The sequence below is a fragment of the Aulonocara sp. 'chitande type north' Nkhata Bay genome, linkage group LG4, assembly GCF_057382095.1.
Source record: "Aulonocara sp. 'chitande type north' Nkhata Bay isolate Kocher_YH1m ecotype deep benthic linkage group LG4, A_spYH_male_GT1.1, whole genome shotgun sequence".
Taxonomy (NCBI): domain Eukaryota; kingdom Metazoa; phylum Chordata; class Actinopteri; order Cichliformes; family Cichlidae; genus Aulonocara; species Aulonocara sp. 'chitande type north' Nkhata Bay.
The window spans coordinates 20,780,720-20,800,326 of NC_141347.1; the positions used below are offsets into that span (position 1 = coordinate 20,780,720).

Below are 19,607 nucleotides of genomic sequence, written 5' to 3' on the forward strand. Positions count from 1 at the left end.
GCAGCTGTACCTGGCTCGGGGCTTGAGAGAGGGGGAGAAAGGTGGGGAAAGGTGTGCTTGTTCTCTCTCCCTCTCAGGCAGCGAGGGGAAAATATATATAAATATGTAAAGAGAGAGAGAGGGGAAAAGGGAGATGTGGAGTGACAGTGAACCCCCCACGGCTTTATTGGAAACTAGAAAGCAGGAAGATATCTGTCAGCAGTGTTAGGAAAAAAGCAGTAAACCCCACTGGAAGAGTGCTTTTAGCTAAAAGTGGGAATGAATGGCATGGGAAGGCATCAGAGTGAGAATGTGTGACGGTGCACACACACACACACACACACACAGTAAGAATCTGTAAAGGTTGCCACATTAAAACACACAGATGCACACGTGCACATGTGCACACGGAGCCTGTGGCCCCAGAGATGGCGAAGTGACTTCATGTAAAGTAAAAGCACAGCTGTAGTGATGGCAGCTGCCCCTTAACCAAAATGTTAAACATCAGCACCCGGCCAGGCTCCCCGACCTTTAATCAAAAGCAGCACCTGTTGGAAAATACACGCACACATGCGAGGGGACCCCCCACTCTAAAAAACAACTCTGTGGTTTTCTCTGCAGTGTGCACAGCCTGTATATGTGACTGCACATGGGGCTGGTGGGGTGATGGCTCGGTAAATACAGAGAGCAGCTGTCCTTCAATGGAGATGACTCTCATTACGCTCGTCTTTCTTTCTCCCACCTACGCCTTCTGCGCCGTGTCACCACTGGGTCGGTAACAGCACTGTTTAATAGGTCAACAAGCCAGCACTGTCATCACGGCCCTAGTTTTTCCCCTGCAGGCATGTTTTGTTTTCACCAAAATCAACTCTGTTGTTTCCTTAAAACCAGTTACTGCGCAGCAGCCTGAAGATGCAGAACAGCACAACAAGTCTCTGAGACTCCAGTGACCGTCGTGTAACTCAGCGCCTCCACCTGGTGGTGAGTGTGTAAATTACACATCAATCAGAGCGCTCCTGCCACAAACAGCCTGCCTGGCGTCTTTCAGTGAGTTACCGCATTGATCACAAAAGCTTGTAGTCACTGTGAAAGTCATGACCCTGAGACTTCAGAGCGGCGTTGACTATGGCTGTGTCATGCAGATGTTTATCAAACCTCATCAGCTGACTTCACTGTGACTGGAAATGATGTGAAACATCAGCTCTGAGGTTCATGGAAAGTTTCTGTTGAGGACATCACGGTCGTTGATTCATGAGGGGGGAGGATCACAGGAGACAAAGGGAGCCTTGAAAATCAGCATCAGCACCAGAGGGGTGGGGAAACAGAGCGGATTCATTAAGTGGGGTACACATGATACATATAACAACAAAAAGGGTCGCAGCCTATCTGAGCTAAGATTAAGGCTGCGATAGTCCACACAGAAAGGCCACAGCTGCTTTTCAGAGGCAACTGTGCCTCAGGAGGACGTGTAGGTTGTCTAGTAATTCCAGACATGAGCTTTGGACAATTTCAAGAGAATCAGGTCGAGACTCTTTCAGAAGTCCTTTCTTATATGTGGCACGCGGCAGGAAACTGTCCACTTCAGACACGCTCTCACTCCTGGAAATACTCCGTGGTTTAGGCAAGGGTGGTGCCTGAATGCCACTGCCTTGGATATTTGTGTTTCCCATGTGCCCAAATGCTCCCAGTGGCCGGGGGGTGGGGGAACTTGAATGGAAATTCTGCCACCATGCATCGGTGTGTGAATGAGGAACACACTGTAAAAGGGCTTTTCGGAAGGTTAAAAGGAACTGAATACATAAGCGTGAAACAGCAGGCAACAGAAAAATGAGTCCAGCGCGATACAATGCTTACTAAAAGAGAAACGAGAGGAGCTGTTCACGGGGCGGGAGAAGTGCGATAGGTGTACCACTACTTTACACTTCCACCAAACACTTGTCAATAATCTGAGATTACTTCAATTCGATTCAACAGACCCTGTAGGTGCTACAAGCTGTGCTCGTTCACACACACACACACACACACACACACACACACACACACTACCGCACCAACCACATGTATGCTCATTAACATAGACAGTCCCACACACACTCATATAAACATGCTGCTGCCACCACTTGAACGTTTCCACCCTACGTCTCTTGAGCTTTTTTACAGCTCTCACACTAACACCTATAAAAATACCGGCGAGAAGCAGACAGGGTTCCCTCACTGATGACTTTAGCATAATGTCCAGCTCACATACCAGCACCTGTGCACAGAAAAACGGTTATCAGTTCACTAATGTGTATTGTTTGCCGCATCCAGCAAAGAAAGACATGGCAGAGGTGCAAATTTGGAACGTCGCTGTCAACTGAAAGAGGGACTGACCGATGGCCAAAGAGGGATCAAAGCCACAAGGGACAAGAGTAGTACTGTTCAAACAGAGCTCCTTCCTGTTTTCACACTAAAGAAGAATGCAGGGGATGGAGAGAAATATCTAAGAAATAAGTTCTGTTCTTTGTCACTTTAGCACAAAAAAGTAACTCTCTAAAAAAGTTGCAGCACTCTTGCAACAAATGAAAACGAAGCAAACCAGTCCAAATCCTGACCAACAGCCTGTAAAGACAAAAACATCTAACAGAGGTTTGGTGATACAGATGGTGAGGTGAGTGCAGAGAGACAGAAATACATGAAAGGAAACAGGACAGATAAAAGACAGATAAACCAAAATCGGGTCCGCTAAGCTGCTCCACAAACCCTGCAGAGCTCCTGGTCCCAGCTTCCAAACCCCAAAGAAAACATCCAGTCAGCAAACAGCCCAGAATGAGAGAGTGGAAAATACCATGGAGGGGAAAAATAGACTCTGGCTCATGGAGAAAATAACCCAGCAAAAGAGCCGACGAAGAGCCTTAAACTGCGCTAAAGAACGGATGGCACGGACTCATCTAAGCTCCCCGAGAGTTTGGGCTTACCTGAGAATTTGTCCCCCTCCATAACCGGATCACTCCCTCCACAGCCACATGTAGTGTCTGCTCTTTGACTCCACTCTCCCTCTCTCACCCTCTCCCTCTCTCTCTGCCTTTTTTTAGCCTTCCCTTTCCCCCCCCCCTCTTGCTCCCTCACTCCTTCCCTTTCTCCCTCTGTTCCTCTTCCTCCTCTTCTTACTCTCTCTTTCCTTTCGGGCTCTCTCTCCCTTTCCCCTCCTCCCTCAACACTGATTCCTTCAGTGTGTCTTGCTAATGAATTCAGAATTACGACATCCCCATGTGCTGATCATATGTTGCTCCCTCTCTCTCTCCCTCTCCTTCTTCAGAGCAGACCAAGAGACTGAAGCAGCATTGTGTCTTGAAAATAGAAACCATTAGCTCCACCATGTGACACGGACAAGCTCCTTACAGACAAAAATAAACCGCTGGACTTGAAAACTCCTCTGTCAGCCTGCTTATAATGCTCTCCTCGCGTGTGCGTGCGTGCGCTCCGGCCCTGATTCATTTGATACCAACTGCGATCTCGTCGAGCTGGTAGGACTGTCCTGCCTCAGCCACGTCTGGACTTCCCCACGATGAAACAGTTCTGCCGTTGCGTACGATGTGAAAGGCTGATAGAAATAACACTGAAGCGCGAAAACAATAAGAGCTGGAAGCAAGAAGGGGGAACTTAATTAAAACTTCCCAATTAAAGCTTCCCAGTAACGAGCCTATATAGGTAACGCAGAAGAAGCGCTTGTGCTTTGCTGGTGTAGTGGAACAGCAGCCGTCGTGCTGAAATGTGTGCTCAGGAAACTAAAATGACCTGCGACTGTTGGCATATCCCTCACGCTGCGCCGCAGAGGTCAGGGGTCACATGGCAAGCGTCTGAGCTCTGATAGAGAGCTCAAACACACTTAGACATGCCAGTCAGCTGTCTTGTGCAATACGTAACGTCCCCAGTGACCCAGTATTTGTGCCTTCATAGGAGGCTTCGGAGTGCTTGTGTGTCCTTTGTTTGTCTCAACTCAAATCACTTTTAATCCTTCAGTTAAAACCAGCCTCATTAGGCCCCGAATGGATAAAATCTGGAACTCTGATTAGCTGGAAGCCGATGTAAGCAAAGAGGATAGAGCGCACAATTCTAGCAGGAGGCTCAGACATGATTAGTATTTGTTGCCAAAATAATTAAACGACTAATTAGATGCTGATAGACAATCTAAACAATGGCTGAGCAGATCAAAATTCAGGCCTACTTTCAGACACAGATACTATATATTAGAGATTGACGATGTTCACCTACTCCTGCTGTTGCTGGTTTGCCGATGAGAGAATCTATCAAGTCATTTAAGCGAAATCCGCTCCTTTTGACAGTTCTTGTATATTAATAAGATGATTGTAAGGCTATTTATCCATCCAGACTGATTTTGTACACTTGACTGAGTAAGGTACTGTGCAGCAGTCTTGGCTCACCCTTTATTTCTTTAAACTTTGCTTCTAAGGAGACAGATTTTTTCAAACCTTTTAAAAGTAGCTTTCTAGAGATCTTTCAAGCTTTTTATTTAGAACTTGGCTCTGCCTGACTATTTTTAGAAGAATGTTTTTCTTGTTTGTTAGACTACTTAACACTGACATGTGAATAATTCAAGGATAAAAAAGGCACCTGTTGTTGTCAATACAAAACAGACAATTGGAAACAAACCATCTTAAACAGTATCTTGAGGCACTTAATTTCGTTAGCTGAATATACAAAACTGCCAAAGATAACAGGCTGATAGGCACCGACTGTATTTGTGCAGTCAAAAAGTTGGCATATGTTAGCACGATGTGCAGTGTGTCCTTAAAAAAAGTGAGGAAACAGGACGAGTGGGGGAACATCTTGACAGAGAACAGAAAGAAAGTGAGCCAACATCCAAGGAAGAACTTCCTTCAGGAAACCTGGAAAACTATTCCTGAAGACTGCTTCAAGAAATTAGATGAAAACACTCCTGGAGGGGTTGAGAATAAAGGTTGTCTTTCAAGCTCATTAGAATTTTACAAACTCTGTTTTGGCCTTATATACTCTATTTACATGTATGTTCGCACATTTCAATAAATCACTGCACATACTTCCCATTTGACAAAACATTTTTGCACAGTACAGTACATCAGGAAACACACATCTAACTGTGGTGAGAGGCTGGTGCTCATAAAAGGCTACAGGATGTAAACATTAGTGGCCCCCTCTAAGCTCAACTGTAAAGTTAGCTTGCTGCATGCTTCTTTGCAATGTTAATAGATTAGAAAGAAAATAGTTCCTACAACCTGAACCTGCTCACATTACAGTTTGCTTTGGAAATGTATTTTGTGGCACTTTGAAAAGACAGGAAATGTGCAGATTTGATATTTGGGTGAACTGTCCCATTAAGTTTAAGATGAGAGTAAATGTCACTCAATGTGTTGCTTTTGCCATAAAAAAAATGAAGTGTTAGAATTAAATCCTATCTGGGTTAAGTGCATGTGATTATCCTTCTGGAGGGCTATATCTCTGTAATGTCTCTGTGTGCATGTCCAATAAAATAGGATCTGCTGACTAATAGAGGGGAATTAACCACACACAGACAGACAATGGCAACAGTGTTGGGCAGACCTGTGTGTATGTGTGTGTGTGCTCTAGTTGAGTTTACAGTAAAGCATCCTCCCAAACACACGCCTGCTGGCTCGTAAATCTGCTCCGTTGGCAGATGTTTTGTACGGAGCATCTCCCTGTGAATGCCTACACAAACTCCTGCACGCACACACACACATACCTGCACACACACACCCTGTGGCAGCTGCATCAGCGTTGGGGGGGGGTCTGCTGACAAGCAGGGCCTCTTCTGGAGCCTCAAGCACTGTTTGTAAGTACAGCATGTGGGTATGGAAACATCTAATCAGCCAATCATATGGCATCACGTCACTCTGTGTGGGCATGGTCAAGATGACGTGCTGATGTTCAAACTGAGCATCAAAATGGGGAAGAAAGATGATGGTCGTTGGTGCTTTTCTTTGTTCCCTCAGTGACGTGCTTCGCTGTCATGTTAAACGAAACACCGTCCTTTTAAAACTGAGAGTGAACAGCGGAAAAAACAAGTACTACTGCTTAAAAAGAGCAAAGCCTAAAATCATTGATTACCCTCATGTTGCTGTCCTCACTTGACTCTCTCTGCGCTTCCTTTTTCTCTCTTCTCTTTCTCTATATCTCTTAACCGATTGCATTAGATGGCGGCCCCTCCCTGAGCCTGGTTTTCCTGGAGGGTTCTTCCTGCTAAAATGGAGTTCTTCCTTCCCACACTCTCCAAGTGCTTGCTCAACGGGGATCGTTTGGATTTCTGGTCATTTGGTTTTTCTTGAATGATGCTGTATAATTCAACAGAACAATTTTTCAGATACTGTCTGAAGAGTCATTATTCCCCTTTTGTTTTATCCCTTGCTGTCTGCTACACAGAAAAATCCTTTCACAAAAGTGCTGCTGACGCAAAGACTGGTGGGAGAATTCAGTTTGTGCGACTGCAGACTGACGAGTTTCTTTTGAACAGTTAGAGGTATCAAGATAAACAAGTACCTTATCTCATCTTCTAAGCCACAGTTTGCAGCGTGATGTAATCCCCCCAGTTTGAGATGTGGTGTTGATCACGTGATTAGTTGATGGTTTCATAAACAGCCGTGAAAGAGACGGTCAGTATGTGTGGATGTGTTTTTTCTTTCTGTGAAATATTACACATTTTATTTGTGCAAGATTTTTATTTTAAATCTGAAAACTACCATTTAAACAACACTGCAAAAACACTGCTGGCATTGAAGCAAATAAACTGTTTTTTAGGGCTTATTTTTTATAACCTGTATTTTTTAAATAACCTCTAACCTTTAAAATTATGCAGTACAGTGGGAGTGGTCAGAGCCAAGATAACTTATTTTGTTTAAGTATGAAATAAGATCTAAAATAATAATTAAATGACAATCCTTTAAATGTTTTTTGCTAGAGTTTCTTACCCTTGTATGTGTGATCTGCTATTTACTGACTATTAGCCGTTATCTCTGCAGGAAACACGCAGTGTTCGCACCTTCCTCAGCTGATGGTCATTGACGTCGGCTTACATAACACTTCAAAGTAATAGAGAGCAATTTATCGAAGTGGGAAAAAAAACATTTTTTGCGTCTACCTCCGCCCACAAGAGACAGATTACAATCGATTCTTGGAGATGAATGTACCAAATTATGCAAAACTTTTTAGGCTCTCAATGTTTAGATTTTGTCTTGTCCCTGACTCATTAGCAGCAGGGAGGGGTGTGATCAGTCCACACAGTCCTTTCACAGCTCTGAACATGCAGCTAGTCTTTTTATGACTCAGTGATGAGAAGAATAAACGATGTTGCAACAGATGCCACAGAGATCACATCTCTGGGATTACCCGAAGAGAGGCTAAATCCACAGACCAACAGCAAATTCTGCAAACGCTGTGTGCAAGTATACCTACGAGAAATGCAAGGTACCCTGTGGGAATCTTTACCTTATGTTGTTTAGTTTAGAAGCTTGGATGTTTTGAATGTGCGGACACTGGAGTGGTGGAGTCTACTTACTGGGGCTGGTGATGCCGGAGGCCTCTCTCTCGGTTCTCCTCGCTCGAGCACTGGAGGCTCGTGCTGTGGATTGTGACAAGGAAAGAAGGGAAAATGAGTGAAATCTCCTCATCTGGAATGTAGTCAGCATTAGGAAAGAAATATTGCATTACTCACAATTCTCGGCCACAGTTATGGAGTACGAGCAAACATACAATAAAGTCTGCACAAAACCACAGTTTAGGGTTACGCTGTGAAATAATAAGCATTCTCAGTGGCAGGTCTGGTTATGCAGTTTGCCCCTATTCTTCAAAAACGGCAAATTATCAGGGAAAGTCTGCAGTTTAGCTCGCGTTTGCCAGTGTTTCCTTTTAATGGCCAAATCCAAAATGACACATTCGAGCGGATTCACTTTTCCCCACGAGGAACACCTGCTGCCAGTGGCGTTTTGAAAAGACGGGCACCAAATGGAAAAGCATTACTTCACATTCTTCATGAGGCCAAAATAATCTACAGTTGCTATTTGGAAAAACAAAGTAAACCAACAGTTTGAAAGACTGCTATTATTGTCCGACCACAGAGAGAAAAAGCCAGGCTCTTTTTTTTTTTTGTAAATTAGTTTGTCGTTTGTTTCTGGTTTTATAATTGTGTGGATGAAGTAAACCCAGAAGACCAAAGCTGCAGTTAGGAGAAAGTGCATGACAGAGAAGAGAGTAACGGCACAGTGTGACAATTCTACTACATGCGGCCTGTTGCATGTTTTGTTTGCGCATGAATAGACTAAAATTGTGCTGATGGAGTGAATGTATGATGCTTTGGCAGGTGGGTGGAAGCAGTTTGTTTAAATTTAGTAAAGCCAGAGAGGGGGGAAAGGGCGTAAAGAAAGCAAACCTCAATGGTTAAATTAGAACAGCAGCTGAAAGTATAAATCAGTGCTGATGAAAGTGTGGAAAGATCTGAAAAGTGCAGCTGAAGTTATGGTCTCCTGATCCCGTTAAGTGTTCTCCCCGGGGTCCCGTATGCTTATTTTCTGGAAAATAAAAGGTTATTCATCCCCATTCATGTTTATCTAAGAGAGATCTCAGTGTCAACAGTCTTGTTCTACATGACGGTGGTTGTTTTAAGAATCAGAGGAATGTTGCTTCCTCTTGGCAGACGGTCCGCTGTGTTACTCTGGTGGAACGTTGAAGATAATCTCTCATTGATCGACTCCGGTGTGTGTGTTTGCGTGTGTGTGTGTGTGCGCGCGTTCAGTGCTGCTGAATCCCCAGCAATGGCTGGTGGCGTACTGAGCTAAAAAGGATACAGCTGTTTTCTGTTCAAACAGGTGATTCAGCTCCACTACAGGAACAGGGGTGAATATTTTCTTTAACGTACATGACTAACACGTGACTTCAGCCAGTCAAAGGAAGAATGATGTAGAGAGTAAATGAATTATATGTGAGATTAATATTTAAAAATAGTTTTATTCATCACTTAAAATCATGTGTAACATTTTCAGACTGAAAGTTTTGGTTAAATAAACGGCAATGGAGTTTTCTAAAAGATCTCATAAGTGAATACAGCAGCCATCTTTGACTGCTGTCTACCAAAATGTGTTTGCATTGCAGTAACATCAAATGGACCTTATGAGTGAATAACAGATATGCAGACTCTCAGCTTTTATTTAAGGCATTAAAAACAATTGTTGCATTAATCACAGATGAGTTATGGCCATTTTTATACACAGTCCAAAGCTTTAGGGGCTCAAATGTAAAGCTTTTTGTCCTTTACACAGTACTAAGGTCCTGATATTCAGGAAGGAAAATAAGAAGTAGGTGCAGGTACTTATTGAAATGTGTGCAACCATGCATGGAAATACAGGAAATGAGTTTTTATAGTGAAAGTGTAACTCTAATGTTGAGGTCTGGACCCGTTTATGACTGATAGCGTTCTATTGTGTGTTTGGAGTCATTGTTATGTTTAAAAATGAAGCCGTACTTTGCAGATGGTGATGCATGCTGGATCAAAATGTCATGGTACTTTTTTGCACTCATAATTCCATCAGTTGTGACTTAAATAATGACAGAGCCTCCACCTACTTCTTCTTTTGTCCTCCACTCATCCAACTTCCTCAATATTTAATTATTTTAAAGACAAACTACACACCTTTCAGACCCATCCCCAGTTTTCAGCTAATAGCTCTTTATGAAAGACATTAACTTGTGCTTCTAAAACTGTATCATCTTTGGCATCTTCAGGTACCTTTTCATGTTGAATGATTCACAGGTCAGAGTTAGGTGACATAACAAACAAACACAACCAAAAAAAAACCCTTCCTCTGAAACACATTGCTCAAGATTACTTTAGCAATTACAGATAAGCTTAAGAATCCGTTGCAGGCAATGACTGCCTAAACTAAGATACATAAGAAAACATGCATTTCCTCCACTGTCATGTTTATTGCAGCTATATTCAGCTGCTATTTCTTTGTGGGTCTTCCTGCCTTCTGTTTTTTTATCTTCAGCATGTCAAACGCACTGAGATCAGGTCACTGAGCGTTTCTTTAATCACGATCATCCACCAGTGTTTGCTTCACTCACTAAAACCACATCATCTCTAACTTCATTTCATGTGTAGTCAGATTTAATCTCAGAGCGCTCATAGGTTTAAATAGAGTCCCAGTGACTGCGGACTTGTGTTAACCATGTTCAAAGCTTTGGTTGTGGCTTCTCATTTGCTTCATGCAAACAATACAGGATTTACTTGACACAAAATAAAGCATAATAAAGAATAGCTTTGGTTACAGAGAGAATAGCATGATAAAAAAGTGTTGTCCTCCTGGGTCATGCAGTGGCATGGAAACAAGATGCTGCATCTTTGTCTGATCAACCACACTCTCGTCTCCACTTCCTTTAAGCTTCTAGACGTCGCCTGCGTCGACTCGCTTAACGCAGATCAGATGAGGTAGTTCATCCGGTGGATGATGATTCAGTCGTCCCATCCTGTTTTTAATTCTTAGAAGTACTTCCTTCCACAAATTGGTGCACAACATGGGCTTCGTTTTCTTCTAACGCTGCCAGCCAACATAGCGGTTTTCCCTCCTCTGCTGTCACTGATGAACACAAAGACAGCTGGCCCGAGGGAGAGGTAGTGAGTGTGGCGGGTATATGACTGGAATACATGAGTAAAGCTTTTGTAATACGCGAGTGTGCACATGTAGCAGAAGGCGAGAAGGTGCGATGGAGCGTTTGAAGTCATTCCTCACAATGAGGAGAGTAAATGCAGGAAGTGATGATGCAGCCCAGCATCGTCAGCATAATGAAAACAATATGACTGCTTTGTTGGCAAAAATGTTGCCGTCTGCAGATACATTACAGCAGAATTGTATCATTTAGAACAAATCATTAGGCTACAGACAGCACGCTGGTGCGGTGGGGAGCACTGTTTCCTCATAGCAAGAAGGTCAGGACCTTTCTGTGTGGAATTGCATGTTCTCCCGGATACTCAGGCTTCCTCCCACAGTCTAAAGACGTGCACCAACAGACTTTTAGTTGTTAGATTGTCTTGTAGTTAAGCAGTTTTCTCATGTTTTTCTGTGCACACTTGTCCCAGGTCTCAGTAAGTTTTGTTTGTTTGTTTGTTGTTTGTACCTTTGGTTTTCTCATGGTTGGATTCAGCCTCGCCGACTCTCTGCTCCTTTGCCTTTTATTTAAGAATTCAATTTTGAACTTTTACCTGCTCCCAGTGTCCCAGTTTGATTCCCCGCACCCCCAGTCAGACCAGAAAAAGCCCAGGTTTAGCATAGATTATTATAAGCATTTCAGAATTGATTTAACCTGTTTTACACTCAATATTGAGCTACGGTCGATGTAAGAAGCGCTACTTGCGCATTCAATGTTGATTTAGGGAGGAAGTCTTACTCTTTAAATCACCAAACAGGAACTCGGGCTGACCATTTGCTGTGAGTGTGAATCATTAATCAGCAACTTTTCATGTCATGACCCAATTGGCCTGCTATGCTAGTGTGTGCACAGAGCTTCAGGTTTGTGGAGTCAAGTCTATCAAGCCTCGGAGCTAAAAAACATGTCTGTACTTATTTATTCTTGGATGCACATGCACACCCTTGCAACTGAACCTCTCCTTCAAATGGGGCGAGCAATGCATATCATCGCAACAAAGTAAAGCGGCACAGAAGCCGCAAAAAAAGCAGCACGAAGTCGCTTTGAAACGCTGGCATTTGGCATAAAGGTGATATAATTCAGCGTAGTTTAAAGTGAGGGCAAAGTACTGACAGACATACAGCAATACAAAGAAAAAGAGGGACACCTGCCAAGTTTACTTCTACACTAGCACAAAAGTGTCTGTGTGCCGAATCTGTTTGTCCTCCTGCACAGTCTTGTCTGAGGCAGCAAACAGAAACGTATACATTCACATGCATCTTTTTTCACCTTTGAAGGTGAGTTTTAATCATCTGATGTCATATTTGCAAATGATACTGTGCGCAAAGGAGGTCAGCGCACGCACAGCGCATACATATGAATGTTTGCACAATGTTTGCACATTGACAAATCTGTCTGTGCTTGTGAGTTCGCAGTAAAGTGACTGATGTCAAAACGCAGTGTTTAGCGAAGCCGTGTGTGCGTTCGTGCCAGGTGGCGTTTTTTTAAGCATGACTAATAAAGTGCACGGCTATGCTTGGACAAATGTTTCATCTGATTGGTTAATGGTGTCAAATGAGTGGAGAAGAGTAAATAACAGAGGAGAGGGTGCAGCACTTCAACATACTTGAGACACAAGAGTGATCGCATGCGGTCACACACGAAGGACGGCCTGCACAGAGACCGGGTAGAGGGATTTACTAAACGTAGGCTATAATTAATGCCGGGACCTGAGATTTTAGTGTTTGCTTAAGGAGGCTGTGCGGAGGAGGCTGTATTGATATTTGTGCAGGAGGACAGAGGAGGGGACGGATCTCCCCCCCCCCATCCCGTGCTTCTTTGACTTCACTGTTTCCTTTAGTGGTTTGATTTATCAACAGTCTGATGCAAGACATGTCTTTAGTCACTTTACTAAAAACAGCTGCAGAGCAGTTCCTGAACAATTAATTATCACTGTTGCTTGGAACAGGAAATTATAAATTAGTTCTGTGACATGATACCAGATTTTCACCTATTGATATTTGCACTCATATAAACCAAACACGGACACTGTCTGATTATGATTTTACAAAATATCAGAGTTCCAAAATAAAAGCACTTATAGAGAAAGTTGAGGCGATTTTGAAATGTGCAACCAGATTCATGTCTGCTTAATGCTCCCTTATACACTCGCCAGCCACTTTATTAGGTACACCTTGTTAGTACTGGGTTGTACCCTGTTTTACCCTTTTTTACCGAGCTGCCTTAATCCTTCGTGGCACAGATCCAACTAGGTCCTCCAAACATTCCTCAGATATTTAGTACGGTGAACTCATTGTCGTGTTTAAGAAGGCAGTTTGAGATGATTAGAGCTTTGTTACATGGTGCGTTATCCTGCTTAAAGTAGATGGAAACACTGTGGTCATAAAGGCATAGGCATAGTGAGCAACAGCAATACTCGGGTGGCCTGCGGTGTTTAAACAATGCTCAGATGGTACTATACTAAGGAACCCAAAGTGTGCCAAGCAAATATTCTCCACACAATTACACCACTGGCAGGCGGAAGCATTGATACAAGGCAGGGTGGATCCGCGCTTTCACGTTGTTTATGCTAAATTCTGAGTCTCCGTTTCTTGTTAGCTGACAGGAGCGGCACTCGGTGTGGTCTTCCGCTGCTGTATCACATCTGCTTCAAAGTTTTGTTGTGCATTCAGAGATGCTTTTCTGCATACCTCGATTGTAACAAGGATTTATTTGAGTTACTGTTGTCTTCCTGTCAGCTCGAAGCAGTTTAAGCAGTCTGGCCATTCTCCTGTGACCTCTGACCTCAACAAGTCATTTTTCACCCAGAGAACTGCTGCTCACTGGATATTTTCTCTTTCTTGGACCAAATCTAAAAAAATGGCAGTGTGGGGAAATCCCAGTAGATCAGCAGTTTCTAAAAGACTCAGACCAGCTCATCTGGCACCAACAACTGTACCACATTTAGAGTCACTTAAATCACATTTCTTTCCTATTCTGATGCTCAGTTTGAAGTTTGTGTTGCCAAATCCTACAAGACTAAAAGCATCGAGTTTCTGCCACATGACTCCCTCGTTTGATATGTGCATTAACAATCAGCTGAACCTAATAAAGGATCCAGCGAGTGAATTACGCTGTATATGCAGGCGTATCATGTTCATTGCTTCATTTACTACCGGTTTATGATTACAATGACTGAGTCTGACAGACACAAGAATACCAGTGTACCTGCACTGCCCTGAACTGTGTACACAGCAAATAAAGATTTTCACTGTGGTGTGTTTGCAGACCTGCATCCATTACTGGAGGATCCACTGGAGAAGTTGACACTACATGAATGAACATCATTTTTTCTTTTTTTAATTTAAATTATGATGTCAAAGAAGGTTAAGCTCACTAAGCCCTCCTTCCTCCCCCTGTGTCTCTCTGCTCAGCCATCTGTTCCACTGTGTTTTATGACCCTCATTACGATGCTGCAAACAGTGTTTCACAACTCTGCCTGTGAAAGAGCTGGGAGTGGATGAAAGAGGGCTGAAGTGAGCGAGCGGAAGAGCTAAAGAAAAGAAAGCAAAGCTGACTGAATGGCTCCACGTCCATTTTTCAAGATTGTTTTTACAGCCCAGGTAAGACCTTTACCCGGCTGCAGGTCTGCCCACACATCGGCAGACTCAACACGCACGCGCAGACACTTTTATCATTTTGGGGAAAGGATTATCCGTGACCCTAAACTGGAACCCATATGAATGGCCGCTGTTCTGATGGCGCCCAAGGCAACACTTTTTCCCAACCTTCTTCTTCACTCACTCCATTCATTGAAAAGCAACACCGTGTTGCCCAACACACAAAAGCCTCTCTGTACTCCTCACAATGCCACACACACAAGTCGGCATTAAATCATATCAAAACGTGCTCTAGACAGCAAACTCATGCAGTCCATAAAATAATACCAGTGTGGTAGATAAGCATCAGCCTTCCTTTTTCCAAGGCTGTTAAAAGCCACGGAGTTAGTCAAATAGCCTGTAGAGCTTTATGAGCTACAGCCTCCCCCAGGAAATACGTGTCACAGGCGAACAGCTCAGCGAGTGACTGGCTGCACAGACGGGATTCTTCAGAAATGTGAGAATGACGGGGAGAAGGAGGAAAGTTTTAAGGGCCTCAGCGTCCGCATGTTTTCTGGGATTTTCTAATTTGTATGAGGGACTTAAGTTCTTCAGGAACTAAACAAACACAGCCACTCCACCTTAACGCTGAAGCCTTAAGCATCATGTGGCCAGCGCATGTGCTTGCTCAGGTGTGTGTGCAAGCAACAGGTCACGTTAAAAAAGAAAAGAGCTTCATCGACTAAAACAAAGCTGATAAACTGAAATAGAAACTAAAAAGCAGATGAAATCCTCTTGCAGCCATGTTATACAGAGCGGTTGTCCCGGAAACTGATTTTCAATAAGAGCAAGACTTTGTACCGACAGCAGAGCTCGCATGCATTTAACATGCATTATCTGGCTAATTCACGAGGGCATTGCCACCCTAATAGGCTCTCCGAACAGATATGAGTCACTAACACTTAAACTGATTGCTACTTGCAATAAAATATTTATTCATGTCACGACAGGACAGGGCTGTTCCTGCCAAGCAGAGGAGCTGCTATCTGTTGCATGGGCTACTGAACAGCATGCTTTCCCCACTCCCCCTTATGGGTTTTGTTTTTCTTCAGGTCTGCATGTTAGCCAGATAACAGTGCAGTAAAAATCTGAAATCTAAACAAATGTACGCGAGTGTCTGTACTTTATCACCCTAATACCCGTCTCTAGATGTCGGCGCACATGTTACTCCACGCATCAGAATGTCTCCGAGCCTGCCATTATCTTTTTACAGGCTCGCTCCTGGCCTCGGGCCTACAGTACAGGCGGTCTGTTGTATCAGTTGACACCCCCAGCAGCAGCACAGCATCACAGAGCTGCATTCTTGGCTGCAGATGATAAACACAAAGCAGAGTGGACACTTCAGAGCAGGCTCTATGCACCTGAAAGGGGAGGACCATACACAGCGCAGAGACAAGACATAGTAAGTATAGGTCTATGATTTCACACGGAAGTCTTTATTAATAACACAGTGCTGTGGCCTATTTGCCACATACATGTTTATCAGTCTCAAGGTTGCTAAACCTCCACAGAGTTACACAGGTTAGAGATGCCACAGGTCCGCACCCTTGTTTAATAAGCCTTTATCTATGACAAAGATAAAGTGTGTTTCCTGTAGTCACCACCCTTTGTATTTGTGGTTATGGTCAGGTTGTGGTCCAGAGTAGGAGTATTAACTCGTGAGAACCTCCAAGGCCGAAATATAAAGCCACATGAAGTGCAAAATGTGCAGCAGCTCAAATTCGCATAAAACTAAAGATAAAAAGCTACAAGTCTCTAGCGCTAATGCTTCCACTTTTGGCTAATTTGCATAACCCACAGTGTTTATGGTGCTGTTGCCTTTTGGATCATCCATCCATCGTCTCCTGTTTATTCAATTCGGGGTCACATGGTGGGCTGGAGGTTATGAGCTGTCATAGGGCGAGACGCACTGCTGGACAGGATGCCAGTCTATCGCAGGGCTAACACACACACACGCGCACACGTGCACACGCACACAAATATTCATTCACACTTTGGCACCTATGGTCAATTTAGAACCACCAGCTAAATTAACAACATTTTTAGGCTGTGGGAGGAAACCAAACCACTTAGGGAGAACAACCACACAGAAAAGCCCCCAACTAGAGCCAAACCTTTCTACCTGTGAGGGGCTAATGAGTGCTAATCGCCCCTTTCAGAGGATTTTAAATCAAATTTGCTTTTAATAAGAGGAAGTCTACGCTCTGATTTTGGTGAGAATTTTCACAGCTGACTAATCAGCAAGTCTCAGCAAAGCATAGATATAATCATTTTGTCACTTCTGCTTCTGGAAAACATGAAGATGGAGGTGGCCATAATGACAGAACTGAGGCTTCAAAGTGAGCCTTCACATTCAACTTTTATATACAGTCCATGGTTGGGGTTAGTGTAAAACTGGACCCAGGATCAGGCGAGGGAAGGCACATGCTGACACAACGGTGATATATGAAAACTTGATACTACTAGTACATATGCATCAAGTTGCAAAATCAGTGAACACTGAGTACTTGATGGACCTGCTGTTTCCTACACTGTACCTACAGTACTCAGCGTGGTAAGAGCACTTTACCACGCAGGGTACTGTACATGCATGTCCACATATCCCAATACCTTATCTCTCCATTATCCACAGGCTTCCAAATTGAGGGTTAGACCATCGGCGGCACGCTCTGCTAGATGACAGGGCGAATATGTCTCAACACAGTTTATAGCTCGACTTTCAAGTTGCCATCAAACAATAGCTTTAGGCTCTGAATCAAAGCCCGGCTGACTCTCCAGTGTAAACAGGCTAAAAGCTGTAATGCAGCGGGGAGTGAGGGCTTTGTCACACAGGTGAGAGGAGTGGAATTTGAAGTGTGTGTGTGTGTGTGTTTGTGTGCTGAAGTGAGCTGTTATTCATGCAGGTTACTCATTGATCCAGACAAATTGAGGGAGTGGTGTACAAGCCAGGGATTGGCTCCAGGAGCGGGGTTCATCTGTGCGGGGTTACATGACGGAACACATACACAGAAACACACACACATTTCTACACTGTTAATGTCAGTCTTCAGATGAGCCAGATACACGTTGTACTTGTTTGTGTGTCTACAAGGGTATTTGTGTGCGAAATACACGCACACATAAGCTGACACACGAGTCCACCTTCCTCTCTCAGTCACCTGCTTGTCTAAACACTGCTGCGCATTTGTAAGGAAGGCCTTCCACACATGTCAGACTTACAAACACACTTTGTTATTAGACCGCTCTACGAGTGGAAGCTCTGACAAAGAATGTGACAGCTCCGTGCACGTCACATGGCAGACAAAGAAAGAGAGACAAGAAGAGAGAGAACACGCACACACACAGAGGAAGAGGAGGAGGAGAGGCGGCATGACCCAACATGTGCTTGGCTCCGATGGAAAACCATCGGATGCTCCATCGCACAAAGGCTCGGGGAAGAGGAGCCGGGAAAGCTGGCATTCCGCGGGATAGGGTTGTGTACATTGGACTGAGCCACTGCTAAGAGAGACAGGATTCATGTGTGTGTGTGTGTCTTGGTGGAAGGAGGGGGTGAGGGAATGTAGAAGATGTGGGCGATAGTAGGCAGTGCCTTAAGAAGAAAGAGGGGGGAATTAAGAGGAAAGCTGCAACAAAGGAAGGTAAAAAAGAGAGCATAGAGGAAGGTCACATGCACTTATGGTGTACTTTCCTTGCGACAGGGGGCATTGTCCTTTAAAGAAGCATCCTCGCTTCAAGTCTTTGCCTCCACAGTGTCACAACAACCATAATCAGGTCCAGCCAGTCCCAAAGTAAACTGAACCACTGAACTTGTCTGATGCACAAATCAGATCACTCTTCAGGCATTAGTTGGGAGGAGTGAAGGAGCTACACCGTAAAACTATCAATCAAGCAGATTAACAAGCCAACTGACGTATAATCTGACTGTAGGGTTTTGTAGTATTTCACTGTGAATGAAATATGACCTGCTTTGGTGACACACAGAGCAGCTTTCATCTTGTTCGTCTAAGCATGAAAGAAACTCACATTTGAAAAAACAAAAAACTGGGCCAGGGTCTGTGCACCACCTTTCTGTCATGACGTCGTAGCCTATTTTTGAAGGGTAAAGTCTGAGAGCACAAACATGCAAGAAATGCTTTACAGCCACACCCACAGATCCATGTGTGGGCCCCCCTCTTTCTTTCTTCTTGCAAAGGGGGAATTCAAAAGGAAAACTTTTAGAAAAAAACGTGGGTTATTAATTGTTAGAGCTGTTTAATGTTTACCTTGTCTCCCTCTTTTTTCCCCCCATTCTACAGTCACACTGGCACCTAAGCATGCACAGTTTATAAGGCACAGCCTCCTCCCTGCAATCAGGCTATAAAAGGATTTGGTGCTATCTCACGAGATAACGAGTTCCTGAAAGCTGTCACCACATTTAAGAGCTAGACTTACCTGTGAATGAAGATTTCTTCATGATTCTGTGAGATGTTTCCTCTCCTGGTGGTTAAGGGGGTTCTTCACTTTGACAATCTAAGCTTGATTATCCGCTCTGGTTTCTCAGAATGTGTAAAGTTCACTTTTGCATCCGTAACTTTTGCAGGTTGTTTCTCTTTGTGCGTCTCTTGTTCGCCACTGATAGACGGTATACTAAACAACTGCAATAGAGCCTTCGTGGTGCAGCTAATACTAAATTTATTCCGCCTTTATGTCTAACTCTAACTCCTTGGGAAGACACTCTTCTGGAAGTGGATACAATCACACCTGCGCTCCTAACGCACGCCCAATCCATGAGCGGGAGTGGTTTACTGTAACAGTGAGGGCTTTCACCTATCAAAGCTCAGAGGTGGAATAACTGAGCGCGATATTTGGGGAGGTGTGGAGAAGAATTATTTGAAGCACAGTTAACTGGTGAACTGGGAAGCTTGGTGATCCGAAAATTCACCAGTGCGCAGGTTTGGACTATTGCGCAATATGACACGATAATGAAAAATCTTACAATACCCCCTATCTCTCATTTTCTCTGTGTGTGATAATTTATCAGTTGCTGGCATCTCTCTCTCTCACACACATACAAACACACACACACCACCTCAGGTACTGTGTGGGCAGCTTTGTGTGTGTGTTTAGTGTAAGGATGTGGCCGGGTGGTGCGTGGAGGTGGAGGCGGAGGGGGGGCTTTTGTTTGTAGTATAAATCTTACGGCTGGGTAGAGACACGCGAGCAGTGGAGCCCACATCAATTCAAGTTCTCAGCTGCGCCCGTGACCTTTAGCCTCTCTAAATTCCAAATGTCAAACTGCAGCAACCTGCTTCGTGTTCGTGG

General features: G+C 43.9%; 1 protein-coding gene across 2 annotated transcripts in view; it reads right to left on the minus strand.

Annotated features, from left to right (window-relative positions):
• LOC147332468 (neuronal-specific septin-3-like) overlaps positions 1–19,034 on the minus strand; it is an 81,184-nt gene extending 62,150 nt beyond the window's left edge. Inside the window, exons 1-2 of one of the 2 annotated variants that reach the window (XM_086289043.1) lie at positions 18,738–19,034; positions 7,529–7,591 (exon numbers count right to left, since the gene is read on the minus strand). In XM_086289043.1, the coding sequence (XP_086145169.1) occupies positions 7,529–7,591; positions 18,738–18,759 (85 nt within the window). In that variant the 5' untranslated portion in view covers positions 18,760–19,034. Of the gene's footprint in view, positions 1–2,936; positions 3,060–7,528; positions 7,592–18,737 lie in introns of those variants that run through there. The other variant, XM_086289046.1, reaches the window with a different exon arrangement.
• Positions 19,035–19,607: the final 573 nt, after the last annotated feature.